Source organism: Dendropsophus ebraccatus, chromosome 4 (assembly GCF_027789765.1).
Source record: "Dendropsophus ebraccatus isolate aDenEbr1 chromosome 4, aDenEbr1.pat, whole genome shotgun sequence".
Lineage (NCBI taxonomy): Eukaryota > Metazoa > Chordata > Amphibia > Anura > Hylidae > Dendropsophus > Dendropsophus ebraccatus.
In genome coordinates, this window is record NC_091457.1 from 136080813 (window position 1) to 136097920 (window position 17108).

At 44.0% G+C, this 17108-nt stretch overlaps 1 protein-coding gene across 1 annotated transcript in view; it reads left to right on the top strand.

Moving 5' to 3' along the window:
• The window catches only part of CFAP92 (cilia and flagella associated protein 92 (putative)), a 47711-nt gene extending 34177 nt beyond the window's left edge, over nucleotides 1-13534 (top strand). Inside the window, exons 12-18 of the mRNA XM_069967108.1 lie at nucleotides 711-993; nucleotides 1868-2032; nucleotides 2674-2886; nucleotides 5492-5645; nucleotides 7364-7563; nucleotides 12342-12523; nucleotides 13285-13534. Coding sequence (XP_069823209.1) covers nucleotides 711-993; nucleotides 1868-2032; nucleotides 2674-2886; nucleotides 5492-5645; nucleotides 7364-7563; nucleotides 12342-12523; nucleotides 13285-13480 — 1393 coding nt within the window. The 3' untranslated portion in view covers nucleotides 13481-13534. The remainder of the gene's footprint in view (nucleotides 1-710; nucleotides 994-1867; nucleotides 2033-2673; nucleotides 2887-5491; nucleotides 5646-7363; nucleotides 7564-12341; nucleotides 12524-13284) is intronic.
• Nucleotides 13535-17108: the final 3574 nt, after the last annotated feature.

The following is a 17108-nucleotide window of genomic DNA, read 5'->3' on the forward strand; positions in this document are numbered from 1 at the left end:
CTGTATTTGCAGCACTGATCCACTTATTAAAGGGGTAGTGCGGCGCTAAACAATTATTCACTAAATAACACACATTACAAAGTTATACAACTTTGTAATGTATGTTATGTATGTTAATGGCCCCTTCCCCGTGTTCCCCCCCACTCACACTAGACCCGGAAGTGTAGTGCTCTATACTCACCTGATTCGTGTCGACCCCTGTCCGCCATCTTGGGACAATGATGTCATCTTTGGGAGGCCGGCCGAACCGCTCCGACCGTCCCTCATGCCGGTCGCCCTCTGCTGCATCATCTGAGCTGAGCAGCTGATGACGCCGCAGAGGGGGGGCCGGCATGAAGGAGGGCTGGTCAACGCAATTAAATGAATGGGTCAACGCAAATGCGGATGGTTACAGATGCACATCCGTAGGGTCCGCAGCTGCGGGCAGCACTACGGATGTGTGAATTGGGCCTAACACCCATAGAGATGTATAGAACAGGAGTGCACATGTGTGACATATGCACTACGGTCAGGGTTCCTCCTTCTTGCAGTGATTGTTCTCTACTGGCTTTATCACATGTTCTCTACTGGCTTTATCACATATCGCTAATAAATGTTTGTCATTAGAGTGCCCCTTAAAGATATATTGACAAATATAGAATACACTGTACAGAAAACACATTACTTGTACTGCACTTCTCTAAATAGGTTATATCTTTTTTTTTTTTTAGGTTAGACTATATCTGCAGTGCCAAAAAGTTACGAGATGTCATTCAGGGGGACCTCCTGCCCTCAGTAGAAATGATTCACCTTCTGAGTCGGGAATTCGGAGTTCCACTTAAAGCTGGAGATTTTTCCCCACCTAAAGAACAGAACAGTAAAAAGATGGTTATTTCAGAGAAACAAGACAGAAGCCCGAGGAGTCATGTGCATGTGCCCTTAGATAATTTTAATGAATCATACATTCAGATGAAGAGGGATATGGAAAATCACAAGACCAAAGACCACATTCAGGTTAGAAATTCTCTTCTCGTTTAAATCAAAGAAAGTTTCAAAATGTGGTAAACCGATCTACTGTCCCCGTAAAAAAAAAAAAAAAAAAATATATATATATATATATATATATATATGTATATATATATATATATATATATATACATACTTATCCTCTAGCCACAGATTCGAGGATAAGTTTATAAAGTGGTAAGCCCACTAAAATCACCTTTTGGTCTCTAGAACAGTAACCCAAGTCTCCTGTCAGAATGTAGCTGTGGTCATGCATACGCACTGAAGCTCCACTCAGTGTCCATGAGACTGTAACAGTGTACAGTACAGTACAGCCCCATAGACTATGAGTGTTATGTGATCACAGGGGTTGCAGAGGTTGGACCTCCTGCAGCCATACACACTGCCTGTCCTGTGTATAGTGAATAGGTGTTGCTGGTGGAACAACCCTTTTTGATTTTCCAATAAGATGGAAAATGTGCACCTAGCAGCGATGCTGTCTTCCGCCCAGTCCTTTATCAAGTAATAGTCATGGCTTAAGACTGAGTGATATTAGTCATGTGAAAGAATTAGTTATATAGTTGATTTGTTTACCAGCATTACTGTAACTTGCACTATGTTCACATACACATTGTCCTTTCCATCATACTAATTATAAGTCTAATGCATACCATTGTATAAGTAACCCTGACACTCAACAATGAGATTAAATTGTCTTTTATCCACATACTTATGTCATACCGTAGTGATATACGGCACACATTTCACCTGTTAGGCCTTCCTCAGCTAACTAACAGGGTAGAAGCTCTTTGTCTAAAGGCACGAAAAAACCCACCAACGTTGTTAATGCAGTGAAAGTTCTGACCACCTCTTCTACTTACAGATGAACATTGACCAAGTCTGGCAGATGAGCAAAACCTTGAAAAAGCCTAAAGTTGAGTACGTGGAGATTGTTCCTGTTGATGGGACGACTGTTCACAACTACAGCTCACAGACGCTCAACTCTACAGAACTGGCCTACAGGATTTTACGACAGAAGATGACAGCGGTCAGTTATGCCTAATGTAGAAAGAATTTATGTGTGAGCCAAAGGTTATGTGTGGGGGTTTTTTTTACATATAAGGGTAATATTTTTGTGTTTTTGTGTTATTGATTCCAGTTGTAGTACTTTGTAAACACTTAGAAATATAATGTAGCCTTACATCCCTGAAAATATGTGTACATTAGAAAATACCCAAAAGGGTATTCTGGCAATATTCATTTTTTATGGACTTTGGGTGCAAGAGTGTTATAATATGGATCCTCCACACATATCTATGATGAATGGTTCTGCTGCCCAAGAATTGTACAATTCCTTCCTCCCCCTACAACAAGCCTTCCTAGGTGTGACAGTCATTTTTATAGGCACAAGTAACAGCTCCTAGTAGTGCATGATGTTATAAGCACATTGAAGACCTTTAAAGGGGTTATCCAGCGCTACAAAAACATGGCCACTTTTCCCCCTACTGTTGTCTCCAGTTCAGGTGCAGTTTGCAATTAAGCTCCATTTACTTCAATGGAACTGTTTCGAAACCCTACCCAAACTGGAGATAACAGTAGGGGGAAAGTGGCCATGTTTTTGTAGCACTGGATAACCCCTTTAATAAACCTTGATGGTAAGGTAACTTACATCTAAATTATTTGCCACAGGAACCAAATCCCAGATACACGTACTCTCTAGATTACCAGTTGGCTACCGTGAGCCCAGTGGATGCTGAGCAAGAACTGAAAAACCAAGCTGTAAAGTCTAGAGAGGAATGGGTGACACCAAATGGTTTCCTGTATCCAGGATTCAAGAGCAGCATTGAAAGCAACAAGCACCCAAAAAGACCAGATGATGCTCGGATCCTGGAGTTAACTAAGGTATACAGATTTACACAGTTGTGTCAGTGTTGTTATTGAGTTACAGAGACATGCTGAGTGATATTTATTACCAATTCAGCTTACTGGGTCATAAGGTCACTGGCGATTTAGTTATATCCATTGATGTCGTAGACATAATGTACAAGTAACCTATTCACATCTTCTTACTACACTAAAAATGCACACACTAGTGTTCATCTAGCTAGCAGCAAAGGTAAAGAGATGGGACTCTGAGGGTAACCAAACTCTGATTCACTACATACAGAATCCCTCTTTGTGCCATGTATTATATTTTAATTTCTTTAATTTTTGCAAACTTGTGTTGCAGCTGGAAGTGTCCAGGAGAAACTGGATAACAGAAGCCTCTCCACAATTACCACTATTGCTTATAGAGATATTTATATGTTGTGAAATGAGTTGTATTAGAGTTTTATATTCACATAAGAGGGCTCTTACATGCCTACCATGGCAGAAATCATTGGAAATACATGCCAGGCTACTAAGTAGAGAGTAAGTGCCTAGGGCAGCGCAGCAATACAACAATACAAGTCCATTTTTTCTAAAACACTTTGTTGTTCCAGAGGGAAATTTCAGTATCACAGCAGCACAACAAAGACATGAATCATAGCAGTAGACAATTGACATTAAATCCCCATACATACAAGTCCTTACAATACATGGTACAACATTTAGTGCTTTCTCATGACATTGAATTACACAGTCTGCTTAAAGGGTTAACACTAGTGTTGAGGAAACTTGCCAAACTGTTCAGGTTCGGCAACATTCTCCGACCTCCAACCTCTCCAGCCTCCAGGAGTCAAACGTCAGGCATTCGGGTTCAGAGAACATTGTTAATATGGAACAGTTCGGCAAATTCGCTCAACGCTAGTTAACTCTTAAGTAGTTGTTATACCCCCCCTCCATGGCTGTCAGTACAAACTGTTTCCTTTATCTTTCCTTTGTGCATCTTAGGGCCCTATTCCACTGGATGAATATCGTTGATTATCGTTAAATCGTTAGAATCTAAACGATAATCGTTCGGTTGAAATGCAGTTAACGATTAATGACCGAATGAGAAATCGTTGATCGCTTTATAAGACCTGGGCCTATTTTTATCGTTGCTCGTTCGCAAAACGTTTGCAAATCGTTCGCATTGAATAAGACATCGTTCGGTCGTTCACAATAGATACGAACGCAATAGCGAATAAATAGCGAAGAAAAACTATCGCAATTTCGATCATAAGTAACGATTATCGTGTCATGGAAATGAGTGAACGTTTTCAGGTCTTTCGCAATAGCAGTCGTTTGAAATCGTTAATCGTTAACGATTATGCAAACAATAATCGTCCGGTGGAATAGGGCCCTTAGTTGAATTAAATGGTTATTAAAAGAACACTGCCCTACTAGCAGCTGATATAATGGGAGTTATTGCTTATCACCATACATTTAGCTTTTTTTACAACCCTTAAGTGTCCAGATGACAACCAACTGCTGAGCTTGCCTTCCTGGTAAACTTGATAAGCTCTGTAGCATTAGCCACCCGTACATACATATGCGCCAAAGGATGGCACTACACACTGGTAGAACACCGCTAACATTTTGCAGAACACATTAAACAACCTTAGTTTCAGTAGAAAGTCCATTCTGCTCCTCTCTTTTTTTGTAAGTCCCCTCTAGATTGCACATCCAGTCTAAATAAATATATATATATATATATATATATATATATATATATATATATATATATATATATATATATATATATAAATCTTTGTAAATCCCATCCTGCCCCACTTTGACCAGCAACAATGACAGGTAATAATTCCTTCTTCCTCCTGCTACATTTCACCACCTTCTGCTTAGTCTTCTCTATGTTCAGTTGTGAACTGTCTGACAGTGCTCCACAAAGTCCAATGCAATCTCTCTTTGTTCCTCCGCACCAACTCAGCAGAAATTTTAGATATGGCAGAAATTAGATTTATACTGGAATTCTGCTGTATACAAGGTGAAAAAAGGGGAGATAACATAGTCAATCTGCCTGACATAGTTTCCCCCATCTGTACACACTGTGGCCTATATGACTTGTATGATGTGTGCGCCAACTTATGCCTGCTTTTAGTGAGGGCACATATCTGTGTATGCATGTATGTAGTGAGTAGCATGTCATAAATATGTATGTTATATGCCTATATTTTATTATTTTTTATTTTTGAAAAATGACCATAAGGCAAGGCCCCTTTTCTAAACCCAGTGAAAACTGTTTGCATTGGTAAAAGTAGCAGGAGCTAAATGGGGTGTATCATATTATGGGTTATACAGTCCTGTTTTGTTTTGCCTTAGAGATGGATGGCAGACTCCCTCCATGGGAGGTGATAAGAACAATGTCATCTAGATTTGTGTATTTATTTATGGCTGTAGCTTCATGCTGAAAACAAAAAAAAAAAGAAATTCTCTTAAAACCCATAAAACTGAAAGGTCAGCTTTGACAGCCAAATAGTTCTTGTATATTTTTAATTAGCTTTTAATGTAAAGTGTCGGCTCCCCATCTCGCTCTCTGAAAGGTCAGGCTGATAAAGTAAATATCTATGTATGTCTTGTATCGTAGGCCTGGAAAGAAAATATCCTGCACGCCAACACCCTGCAGCCCACACTCTCCCGGGACCGCTGGAGTTGGACAGATCGTCACATTGACTTTGACCTGTATAAGACGCCCGTTGAGAGGAGTTCTCTGTCAGCCCCCGTCATTGCCCACGTTACAGGTGAGCCTCTTCCTTTCATCATGGAGCTATTTCCTCATCATAATTACAGGCACAGCTCCGCTCCCCCAGGACTGATGGAATTAGCATTGCCTTATTGCTGCTCTCATGTAATTAACAGCACCCTGTAAAATTAAGCCAAAAACACATCTATCATTTGCCTGGCAGAGCTGGTATATTTAGATGAGGCCAGACCTCCCCTGAGCGCTCAATGTGCAAATGAATAAAATCCACGATATTGTGGAGTAGCTGTGAAATGACTGGAGGGGAAAAGTCTACACAAACGAGACCTAATAAAGAACACACAATCTAAGACAGGCAGAGGGAATACAGAGACCTGGCACTTGTTCTTTTCTTGATATAACACTTGTTAATCTTGGCTTCAAACTTTTGGTAGTCTGGTTTGGTAATTTATATTGCAGAGCAGCAGAGGGCATAAAATGCAGGGTTATTTTATGTATAATCAGTTTTTATTGGCATCCAAATTAGATATCATAAAATAGCACCATAAAACCTTACAAATAGAAATAATACAGAGAATGTGCAAGATCACAAAAAAGCAAGAGTGTCTTATTAGAAAGAAGCAGTAACAGAACAGGCTTTCATTGTATTCTAATGTAACCTGGGCTAAACCAGGTACCCAAAAGGGTAAGGGTGTCCAAGTGGAAAAGAGTTATTAAGGTAAAATTCCACACTCGTAGCCCTTTCCATGGCCGCAGGCCCGTCTGTCTTCATCCCCTGTAGGCAATTTGTGCCCAAATATGAATCCGTAAAATTATGCATGTGTACAAGGACCCATAGAATTCAATGGGCCCATTTGTATCTGCAAATACAGACACAAATTACTTATGTGTGAATGCAGCTTAAAGTGAATGTACCATCAGGTACATTCGCTTTAAGTATTGCCCATGGATAGAACGGTGCCGGCGCGGGGAAGCCGGTGCTTCACCCCCAGGCCGATGCCCATGAATAGAATGGCGCATACATGGGAACCGGGCCGCGGGTTTAAAAAAAGAACCACGGCACAAGCAATACTTAAAGCAAATGTACACATGTTTTGCCCAAACCATTTATATTGTTGTGCATTTACTGTAAGTGAGGCCACTTCATACCACAGCATGTCCCACCTAACATCATTTGCAGGTTGCACCAGTCAATTCTTTACTAGTGATTTTCCCTAGTCTCGCACTTTAGCATACACCATCTTCACGTGATGGCTTCATAGGCTGCTCTCCTCCTCAGGCACTCAGTTCCTCCTGAGGATCTGGCATGTACAATGCAACACCATCTCAGCACATTGTAGTATATTTGCCTAATTTGCCTATTTGCCTACAATTGCCTAATAAACACATATATTACAATAACACCATGTAAAAAGAACTATATTACATATTTTAGGTACTGTAGTATTTTCTTCTTACTACTAGTTTACAATAATTTGCACAATTAAAGTGACTGTACCACCAGGCCCAGGCTGAAGCACTGGAGGCGGGCCGACCCATCCTTAGTGGGAAGAAATCCCAGCCCCTCCATGACGTGACTCCATTAGAATAAATGGAACCCTATCATAGATGGGCTAGGGTTTCCTCCCACTAAGGATGGGTCGGCCCGCCTCCAGTGCTTCAGCCTGGGCCTGGTGGTACAGTCACTTTAAACACTGAAGTATTTTAATAGAGTGAGATACTAAATAACATTTTTCTGACCTGTTCTTTCTTTTGTAGCTGATACTTTGCAGAAAGAACCCATAGGAACCATCCAGCCTGCAGATATTAAGCAGAAAATGAGATTCCACCGATGTTTGCCTCACACCGAAATGACTGCACAGGGAACTAATGCAAGTAACCAGCTGAGCAGACTTGAAGACCTATTAAAAGATAAAGGAGTCAAGTTGTCTCTGAGGAGAGCTGGTCTTGCACTAAAGGTGGGACATACTTATCTGCTGTGTTAGCGGCCCCAGGCAAATAAAAATAGGCACACACATAAATATTCTCAGTTTACATTGATAACAATGTAAGATGTAAAATGTTCATTCCATCTTGATCAGAATTCATGTATTATGGACACATGCTTTGGACTGGCAATACCCAGGCTTAATTTCCATTATTTAAAGCAGATATAAAGGGACATTCTGCCCGTGTCCTCCCCAAGCAAAAGGTTCAGAAGCCCCCTGGTCTTACTCCCCCCCCCCCAGATCTCCCAGCATGCCACGCACCACCTGTGTATGACATTAGCTGACATGCTTCGGAGAGCATCGGGTAGCTTCTATACTGTAGCGGAAAATAAAAGATTTAAAGAGGGAGCAGAGTCACAGCAAGCCGAAAATCAAAGCACCGCACAGTGTCAATTTAGCGTCCTCTTACCATGCGCTTTGTCTCCTCTCGGATTTTCAGCTGCAGTTTTCGCACCATGACCTGTTGCTTCCATTCAGGATCTGCTCTGCTCACCTTGTGGGGGATCAGTGACTTAATATCCATTGGTGCTGCTGCTGATCACAGGCTTAGGAGGTTTCATCACTGTCTTGGGAAATTGTCTGCCGGGGGGATATGTCCGTGGGTACAGGCAGCCGGGCACATGTCCGTGGGTACAGGCAGCCGGGCACAGCTCCTGACCGGCACTGGAACTCCAACCACAGGATTGGGGAAAGGCGCTCCTCCCTCTCTCTCCCCCATCCACAAGAGACGTAGATCAGCTGTCCTCTTTTTCTGCAGTGGGTCAGGTTAGCACCAGTAACCTGGCCAACCACTGACATCAGTGCTCTGGGTTGGCCCAGGTTAGTGCTTACAACCCAGCCCAAAGCAGAGACAGAGGACACATGATCCATGTCTTGGAAGGAAGCGGGAAAAGAGGAATGAGAGAGATGGAGAGAACTCCGTGTAACAGCTTTATAGGATCAGGAAGGGGTGAGTCCCCTGGAAAAGCTCTGAAATGGCACGGATGCCGTGATGCCTATAAATAAAACTTGTGTAGTATTATTGAATGATGCAAAGATGTTTTTCAGTGGAATACCCTTTTAATGGTTGTACACAGGGCCGGACTTGGACTCAAAACCGGCCCTGGCATTTCAAAACACACAGGCCCACTTACCTTACGGGGAAAATGTTATGATAAAATGTCACTGCAGCACAGAAACTACTGAAGATCCCCATATACCATATAATCTTGTTGGACCGGGAGCTCCAATTCTCAGCAGTTCTTGAAGGTCTATAGCTGTCAGGGCATGATGGGAGTTGTAGTTCCCAATCTATGGGGTTAGTTGTTGCATAGTTCTGGGGTATTCATTTTACATGAGTAAAAAATGTAACACGCAACCCTATATTATTGTAAAATACACCTCCCAGCTTGCCCTGACAGCTATAGACCTTCAGGAACTGATGGGAGTTGTAGTTCTTCCTACAATTTTTTTTTTTATTAATGTAAAATGAATACCCCCGAATTATGTAATACCCAACCCCATAGATTGTGAACTACAACCCCCAGCATGCCCAGACAGCTATAGACCTTCAGGAACTGCTGGGAGTCATAGTTCTCCTTACAAAATAGCTTTTTTTTATTTTGTTGGGAGAACAACTACTCCCAGCAGTTGTTGGAGGTCTATAGCTGTCAGGGCATGCTTGGAGATGTAGTTCACAACTTCATATTTTATGTTTTTAAATTCTATGGCCCCCGGCTTCCCCGCTTCACTTTATTAATATGATCATTTTCTTTTTAATTTTTCAACATTTCCTACCAATTGCATGCACTCACTGCTCCTCATAAACTGTTACTGCCCCCCCATGGTATATGCATGGTATGTACTCTGTCACAGCTGGCAGGTTACACGCATGGTATATACCCTTGCACTGGCAGCTTCCATGCATGGTGTATCCCCGGCACAGCTGGCAGGCCGGCACCCCAGCACCCAGTACTACTGAGCGGCGCCCCCCTGCACTGACAGCTGTCAGCACAGGGGGGGTGCCACTCAGTAGTACTGGGTGCTGGATACTGGTGCAGCTCTGCTTGGGTGCTGGGGTGCCGCTATGCTTGATGCCCGCTGTTCTCATCAAACAGACGTGATGGAGGAAGGAAGGAGGCCGGAGATGTCTTAGTTTGGGGACCGGTTCTATCCAGTGTCGGACGGGGGTACCTGGAGCCCACCAGAGGAAATCATCCTTGGGGCCCACCTATATAGAACCAGTGAGACAAAACATACTGAGGCGCTCCTTTCCTGGATCCATCTGTATCTGTAACAAATCTCAGAACCCCCTAATTTATACAGCTCTCAGGTTATGCTGGGAGTTGTAGTCTCTGAGAGGACAACCCTGTAATAAATCACTGTGTGCAGAGTCTCCTGGTGGCTGCAATCTGTGGGTGACAACCATCAGCCCTGAAGGTCCAGCAATACATCCGTCTACAGCGGCAGTTATCAGAGGATTGTACTACTGTACTACAACTCCCAGCATATCCTGAGGGCTGCAGACTGTCAGTAAATGCTCGGAGTTGTAGTGCCTGCAGCTGTTGTAGTTGGGTCCTAGGTGCATTATACACTGGATGCTTTGTGGCATATAATAATGCATAGATCTGTGGGGGCTCAGTGCAGGGAAGTGACCCCAGAACAGCACTAATATGGGATAGAACAGAAACATCTACCCCTATCCCTATTAGTGATGTTCTGGGGTCACTTCCCTACACTGAGCCCCCACAGATTTATGTATTCTGATCTCCCACAAAGCACCCAGTGTATAATGCACCTAGGGCCTAACTACAACAGCTGCAGGCACCACTACTCCCAGCATGTACTGCCAGTCTGCAACCCTCAGGATATGCTGGGAGTTGTAGTGCCTGCAGCTGTTGTAGTTGGGTCCTAGTTTAAAGGTTTGCGCTAGTGTACTGTAGTGACCGTGGGGCTGTGTCAGCACACTACCGCAAACAATACACTGACCCATTTAGACCCCAATGGTACACAGGGTCTGCACACAATAGAAGACATTACAGTGCAGTTACTAATGACTCACGGGTGACGTCTTCTCCGATTGCTGTCGCTCACTTTTTGCTTTCTTCTCCATCTGGCGCAGCCATCATGAAGACTTCTCCGACCACAACTCATCTGCAGGTGGGCAGCTGGGGGTGACTGGGGAAGGGAGGCAGCTGGAAGTGGCAGGAGGAGCAGCTGGGGTGACAGGGGAAGGGAGGCAGCTTCGGGTGACTGGGGAAGGGAAGCAGCTGGTGGTGGCAGGGAGGCAGCTGGGGGTGGCAGGGGGAGAAGCTGGGGTGACAGGGTGAGCAGCTGGGGGTGACGGGAAGCAGCTGGGGGTGACGGGGAGGGGAGAATCTGGGGAGGCAGGGTGAGCATCTGGGGGTGGTAGGGGGAGAGGCTGGGGGGGCAGAGGGAGAAGATAGGTTGACAGGGGGAGCAGGGGGAGAAGATGGGGAAGTAGTGGAAGCAGCTGGGGTGACAGGCTGGGGGAGCATATGGGGGGCAGGGGGAGAATCTGGGGGCAGGGGAAGAGGAGAAGCAGGGGGAGAATCTGGGGGCAGGGGAAGAGGAGAAGCTGGGGGGCAGGGGGAGAATCTGGGGCAGGGGGAGCAGCTGGGTTAACAGAGAGAATCTGGGGGGCAGGAGGAGCAGAGAAAGCAGCAGGGGACCAGGCTGGGCTGGTCTCTTCCAATGTAGCTTTGGGCTGGGTGAGCTTTAGACACAGCCTGTATAACACAGGCTGGAAGCTCACAGCTGCAGCCCCGTGGTGCCCGAACTTCTCTCCTGCTCAGCGGCGACGATTTTGTTCCTGAAACAGGTTGTCAGTGCCGGAAGCTCACCCAGCCCAAAGCTGCAACCTGGCCGACCCCTCAACCTTCCCCCCCCCACCCCCTCTATGCCCGTCCGGGGAAGGAAGTAGCCGGACATGCATGTAGGGGGTCGGAGGGGGTCTGACCCTCTGGCAAATGCCAGAGTTGCCCTATGGCCAGTCCGGGCCTGGTTGTACAGGTTCACAGTATTTCCCTCAACTGTAGGATTAGGCTTTTTTTAGTAGGACATGCAGAAATATAGTATATAGCAAAAAAGTAGTTTTTAGCATCACATCATATTTGGCTGACATAATAATCGATTATATTAAAAGGGGTAGTACGGCGTTTTTCTTTTTTTGCTTAATTAACACACATTAAGGAAGTTAAATAAAGTATACATACCAAAACACTGTTGACCCCATCCTCTTCTCCCGGGTGCCATCTTGGGTCGATGTCATCACAGCAGGGGGCGGTCCTGGTCTCCTTCCTCTTTCCTGTCTTCCACAGCAGTAAATGGGAGAGGAAAAGGCTGCTGGTGCACATGCGCACCGGAAGCCTTTTCATCTGGAGTGGATCGCTTGGCTTCCAGCTTGCTCAGCCCTGATTGGCTGAGCTTGCTGCAAGCAATGTGATGTGCTTCAGCCAATGAAAAGGCTGCCGGTGCGAATGTGCACCAGCAGCCTTTTCCTCTCCCATTCACTGGACCTGGAAGTGAGGGCGGCGGCCGGCGTGAAATTTGAGCAGCAATCGTCACCAGTGGGATGGTAAGTATATTTATTTTCTGTGTATGTCTATAGTTTTTTGTGTTTTTTTTTTTTTGGGGGGGGGGCACACTACCCCTTCAATAATGCTTTATTCTTTGTACCAGTGGTTATATGTATATATGTTTTTAAGGGACCATGAGACGTCTTAAAACACATTTGTCATCTTTTGTAGCCCATGCCAGCATTGGCTGTAATACCAAAGTCTGCAAGTGATGGAAGGAATATGGTGACCAATGGCAAAGGGTTTATTCCAGGAGAACTGCAGGATCACAGCCTGAAATGGACCAATAATATAATCCCCTGCCACAACATGAACCATGAGACCTTCCAAAAGTGGCGAGGGAAAGACTTTACGTAAGTAAGACATCAGATCTATTTATTAAAATTATGAAGATTACTAGTTTATCTTCTATTAGATGTTCTTTATCTCTATGGCTCCATGAGCTGCTGATGTTATATGCTGACTTATAAATCCCTAATTGCTTTGTTTGTCCAGGTATAAAGGTTCATGAGTAAGGGTATGTTCACACTGAGGAATTCAGACGGAACCTCCGTCGCGGACTTCCCAGCTCGCGCCCGCTCGCAGACTGCGACAGGCCCGCGCGTCTCTGCCCGTGTCATAGACTCCATTCTATGCACGGGCGGATTCCTCCCTCCGTCCAAAGAATGAACTTAATCATTCTTTGGATGGAGGAAGGAATCCGCCCGTGCATAGAATGGAGTCAATGACACGGACGGAGATGCGCGCCCGCCGCAGTCTGCGAGCGGGCGCGAGCTGGGAAGTCCGCAACGGAGGTTCTGTCTGAATTCCTCAGTGTGAACATACCCTTAATCCCTGGATGAAACCGGTATCTTCACTTATTATACATCGTTTTCCTGTTTGTTTTTTTTTGCACCTAATATACCTAAAGACCTTGAGTCCACTATTATTATAGTTTGATACCTCATAATACATCCACTCACGCTTGAAAACCACATGATACATATTGGCTCACTTTCCTTATTTATTCAGGTCATATAAATTTCCTTATAGCAAGGGGTGTTTCTCCTCTAAATGCTGTACAATATTTCCACTATATACATATAGTTTATATGTGTTTCCTCAATTCTTGCAGTTCTTATTCGACAGACCATTCGGTCATTTTTAAGAGGAAAATCAAGGATTTGAGCAAAGAGGAAAAAAATTCCTTCATCCTTTTAAAATCTGAACAAACAGATGTCAAAGTTAATTCAACACCAAAGATCGTGGACGAGTTTAGGAACGTTCTCCAAATCCAGAGCCATGAGGGCTTTCTGCTTCATATACAGTAACTGGAAACCACCCACCCACAAAAAGATCACCTTTATCAATAAAATACCATGTCTTGTGGAGTCATGCTCTTTAGTCTTGTGTTATGTCTAAAGAAAAGATGAACAAAGTGGAAAGTCAGTGAGCTTTTGTGCACAATAATAATTCACCTAGAAACTGGTTTACTGACTTCATCGGTTTAAAGCGGACCGTCACATTGAGTATGCTGTACTATCTGCAGGCAGAATACCAGAGCATATGCAACATGACTAAAGATAATGCTAGATGTATTTTTTTCAGGTTTTGTACATTTATTCCATGCATTTTAATAGTAATATCAGTAAGGTTAAATGCCTAAATGGTTTGAAGAATTAATATTTTTTTTATTAATTCAAAATCATTCTACAGAAAGGGCCCGTTCACACTAAGGAACCCCCGCGTGCGAACAGGAGAGCCGGAGAATAGAGGCGCTCAAGCCCTCCCATTCAAACACATAGCAGACAGGATTCGGAATTTCTGGGCTGATTCCGTTGTGTGAACTAAGGCCCCACTGCTGCCACCAGCAGCTCCAGTCAAAAATGCAGGGCTGCACAAGCCCTGGTCCTGGCACAGTTGGCATTAGAATAAACATTACACTGTCTGTAGCTCTAAAGCATTGGAAGCCTGCAGCAAAACTAGTGGGGATAACTGTTATATCTGTAGATAAATAGAATAAAATAAAATTTTCCCTGCTAGAATACCCCTTTAATAAGTGATATCCATAATTAAACTTGAGGCTCTTAAAAGACACTTGTCCTTTCATGTGTGTGTATCAGAAGCTTATCTTCAAACGCTCATCTACATTTACTTGGATATTCTTCCATTACTTCAAGATAATGGGCTAGTTTTTAACTTTCAGAAAGCTAGACCTGACCGGAGTATTGAATAGATTTACTTAAGAAGCTTTGTCTTTAGTGCTAAACTTGATTATTAACACTGATTGAAATTTTAATGTAGATGCTTTGAAGCGACCCGGAGTCAATTTCTTACAATTTGATAAACAACTGCAAGACTCAAGTTCATCACTGTTGGTTAACCACATATCGACTTTCTTTGTCAACATGTTAGGAGGAAGAGAGTCAGGAATGAGAATACACCTTAATGTGGGGTGGGGGATTGGGAAAGGAGAGAGTTATGGTCTATTTACACAGAAAGATTATTTGACAGATTATCTGCCAAAGATTTGAAGCCAAAGCCAGGAATTGTTTTAAAAAGAGGAGAAATCTGGCTTTCTTTTATGACCTGATCTCTGTTTATAGTCTGTTCCTGGTTTGGGCAGATAATCTGTCAGATAATCTTTCTGTGTAAATGGACCCTAACCCTGTTCTAAAAGCAAGTATCGGCATATAATACACAGGAGGGTTTTACTTGGGGCGATTACATGGCGTAAATTGATTCACCCACATTAAGAGATTGGGGGGGGGGGTGGGGGGGGGGGGGGGCTGACCTCCGTGGCTCTATACATTCTCCATAGAGCCTCCGGATAGAGACGAGTACAGCATCTGGCTGTTACCAGTGGCCCCATAGAGAATGAATAGAGCCGCAAGCTAAGTGTCTCGTACACACAGCTGTATTCAAAACAAAGGAGCTGAGAGCCGCTCTGGAGATTGCTTGGGGATGTAGGGGCTAGACCCCCTGCTATCTCTTACTTGTCCTCTATCCTGAATCATTTTGGGTAGGTGGTGGGGAGAACATAATAAAGAAGGTAGCACCTCATCCCGCTCTTGGACCTCTGTCGAAGTCTTCATATTTCCCCTCCTGCTACATCACGACTAGAGATGGTCGAGCAGCCAAAAATCTTAGATTCTATCGAACTTGAACCTTGCGGGACCTTCCCATTTGATTCCTAATGCCTTCCCAGTCCGTGGGGAAGGAGAAGACAGCCCCGGTACCGCCTGGAATTCCAGGATTCAGCCTAGGTACTAGGCTGTAAAACAGAAAAACAACATGCAAAATACTATTCTTCTATGGTTCTCTTATACAGTGCTTCTCAATTCCAGTTTTCATGGCCACCAACAGGTCATGTTTTGAGGATTTCCTTAGTATTTCACAGATGATATTCTATTCAGTGCATCAAGTATTATCACAGGTGCTCTTTGTATGGTATATCCTCAAAACATGACCTGTTGGTGGGCCATGAAAACTGGAATTGAGAAGCACTTCTAAATAATATCCCTTATAGATATACATATTACAGATGTACAAACAGCAAACTTTAGCTCACCTTAAAGTCTTACATGTGCCTAGATACGGTGTAGGTCCCACTTAAAGTGGACCTGTAGCAAAAGACACCCCAGAGTGTTGATTTGGAGAAACTATTCATCCAGTCATTGCTCTTATTCAGCGAGATCTTTCATCTCATAGCTATATGCCATATATCTTGTGTCCATAGAAAGTGTAAGGGTATGTGCCTTTTACCATCTGGAAAATGGGGTAACATAGCTGGATAGCATAGTTTGCATGTTCGTTTTGAACTTATAGATCAGTAAATAGCGCTGGACGCACCTGCCATTTTTATTTTAAGGTAGCACCTTACTGGTGTCACCAGGGCATTAAGGGTGAATGTAGGGAGAGATGTACAGGGTCACCCTTGACTATGCAAGAACAAGTAAGCCTCTCAGAGAGATTTCCCTGCACATCCTACCTACACCTGCAATTTTAGGATCCCGGAGACGTCTTGCTGGAACACACACCTGGAGGACATGTTACCAAGCTGATGAACTACAGCCCTTGGGATGTGGTGAGTGCCCAAGGCTTCAGTTATCTTTGTTCTTATATCAGTGTTAAATTTCTTCTCATATTGCATTGAATTTGTACTTATTACAGCATGGCGCATATTCATACAGTTCCCCCGCTCCCAGCATCATATCAGAGATTCTGCCCGTGCGGTGGGGGTGGGGTGGACATACTTCGTTACAGGCCTTCCACGCCTGTGTTCCATGTGAATGCAGCCTTATTCTCATACAGAGCAGTGTCCAGGGCCCAAAAGGTACCTGAGAGACACCTTTGTTGTGTAACTCTGGCTTTCCAGCTGTTTTAAAACTACAATTCCCATCATGCCTTGATAGTTAAAGCTTTGGCTGTCCAGGCATGATGGGAATTTTAGTTTTGAAACAGCTGGAGGGCCAGAGTTTGACACCAGTGACTTACATCATTCTGTTCAGCCTTTTTCTTGCTCTGCAGGATTGCAGCCTGTGGATTGACAACTGTGTACCTATACAAAGTACAGGCAAACAAATGCAGGTGGGAACTGGTGCTCATGAATATCAAGGGCTAATGAGCACCCCCCCCCCCCCCCAATGGAGAGGACTAGTGTACAGTGCTCAGAGTCCTTGTTATTTAGGATATCTCTGTGAAGCTGAACAGAATGATGTATCACTTACATTGTTCTGTGCAGCTGATTCAGTTACTAGCTACGTGCACACAGAGCAAAAGTGGCAGAATTCTGCGGCTGAGAATTCATGCGCCTCCTCTCCCCTCGCTGAAGAATGAACACGTTCATTCTTTAGCGCGAAGAGAGAAGGCGAGCAAGCCTCCCATAGACTGTCATTATGACAAGGAGGCTGGAGGAATTCCGCCACTTTTGCTCCGTGTGCACAGAGCCTTATGCTA